Genomic DNA, 1,572 nt, shown 5'->3' on the forward strand with positions numbered 1-1,572 from the left:
CATTATACATACTAATGGCGAAGCTTTGAGTTCATCCAGTAATTAAATTAAATTGATAATTATTATATTGTATAGTGTTTGTTAGTGTTAGAGGACAAAGCTGGTGTGTCACAATACTCCCTTTATCTCCACCACTAACTCTGATCTTACGGCTGTTGTTCTAACTTGTGATTATCCTGATTTGTTAGATCGTTATATACTTATATTGTTTAAGGATGACCACACTAGTACACAATAAGTCATTCGCATCTATTGTAAAATGGAAAAGACAGAAATTTTCCGTGCCCGAAATGAAGTCAAAATTAATTCCATGACTACTATGGGTAAATGGAGTGAATATATATGTTGAATAACTAGGTGTTAGTTGTACCTTTCCAACACCTTTAAGTCTTTAACAAATTAAAGCGAATTAAAAGGAAAAGGCATGGCAAATTACAAGAGAGGTAGAAGTAGTAGTCTTTCTATTTAATTTGCCAAATTATAATGATTTTATTTATAGATATGTACCAAGAACCATGTACATATGCTGGCTGCAGGTTGCAGATAATGAGAGTAACTAAACAAGTACATACATATATATATATATATATATAGCTAGAGAGAGAGAGAAATGAAAAGAGTAGTTAAAGAAACTAAAATGGGAAGAAAATTAAAATATAATGAATTCAAGTGTGTAATCTGCGAATGAAGACGGTGTCCAAGTCTGGGGGGCTGAAGAACTCCCTCCCACCGCCATTAATATAACAACAAGCCGACGACGATGATCTCTTGGACGCTTTTCGCTTCTTGGGAGGCGGCGGGCACGTGAGTCTCCTCGGAATTCTCGAACCCTCCGACGTCGGAGTGGTCGAGGAACCGCCGCCGCCGTCTTGGTCGTCATTATTTTCCCAGGCGCAGGCGCCGTGGGTGGCGGCCACGCGAATGGGCTTGAGCGGATTTCTCAGCGCGATTCCGGCGAGGATCCATCTTTTGGCTTCTGACTGATCCACCTGCAGACTGCTCTCCATTTGGTGATGAGGCTTTTCTGCAAACTCCATGATTATATATATATCAATGGAGGGTGTAAGCAAAAGCGAGTTTGAAGAGAGAGCGTGTGTAAATTGGAGAACGAAGAAAGCTAAGGAGGAAAAAATAAAAGAGAAATAAAGTGAAAGAAAAGATTGATTCTTGTTGTGAAGAATATATTCTTCTCAAGATAGAAACCAGCTGGAAATTTCTTGAAGTTGCAGCTAGAGAGGTCTTTGGTGGTGATGATAATGGGAGAGAGGGAGAGGGAGATATGTGATTTTTGGTTGGTCATCAACCTTTGCTTTACTTATATATATATTTATGTGGGGGAAACCACACATGACCTAATATATAGTCTAACCAGATAATCATATATACTTTTGGTGGCCACACCATATGTAATAAACTATACAGATTATTATTATTATCAACTCTGACTTACACTATTGTGACTCTATTGTGATATGATAATAGAGTCACATTTCATAACTAATTTATCAACTCATTTCCTATTGAATCACAAAGAGTCAATATCGCTTCCATCAAAGTTCAAACTCATACCCT

At 37.8% G+C, this 1,572-nt stretch overlaps 1 protein-coding gene across 1 annotated transcript; it reads right to left on the reverse strand.

Moving 5' to 3' along the window:
• Window positions 1-464: 464 nt before the first annotated feature.
• On the reverse strand, window positions 465-1,311 carry LOC116005016 (cyclin-dependent protein kinase inhibitor SMR8-like). The gene has a single exon (XM_031245233.1). The coding sequence runs from the start codon at window positions 1,035-1,037 to the stop codon at window positions 666-668; it is 372 nt and encodes a 123-aa protein (XP_031101093.1). The 5' UTR covers window positions 1,038-1,311; the 3' UTR covers window positions 465-665.
• Window positions 1,312-1,572: the final 261 nt, after the last annotated feature.

Source organism: Ipomoea triloba, chromosome 14 (genome assembly GCF_003576645.1).
Source record: "Ipomoea triloba cultivar NCNSP0323 chromosome 14, ASM357664v1".
NCBI lineage: Eukaryota > Viridiplantae > Streptophyta > Magnoliopsida > Solanales > Convolvulaceae > Ipomoea > Ipomoea triloba.

Coding starts and splice junctions, on each gene's coding strand:
- LOC116005016 (XM_031245233.1), bottom strand. CDS start 1,037: ATGGAGTTTGCAGAAAAGCCTCATCACCAAATGGAGAGCAGTCTGCAG.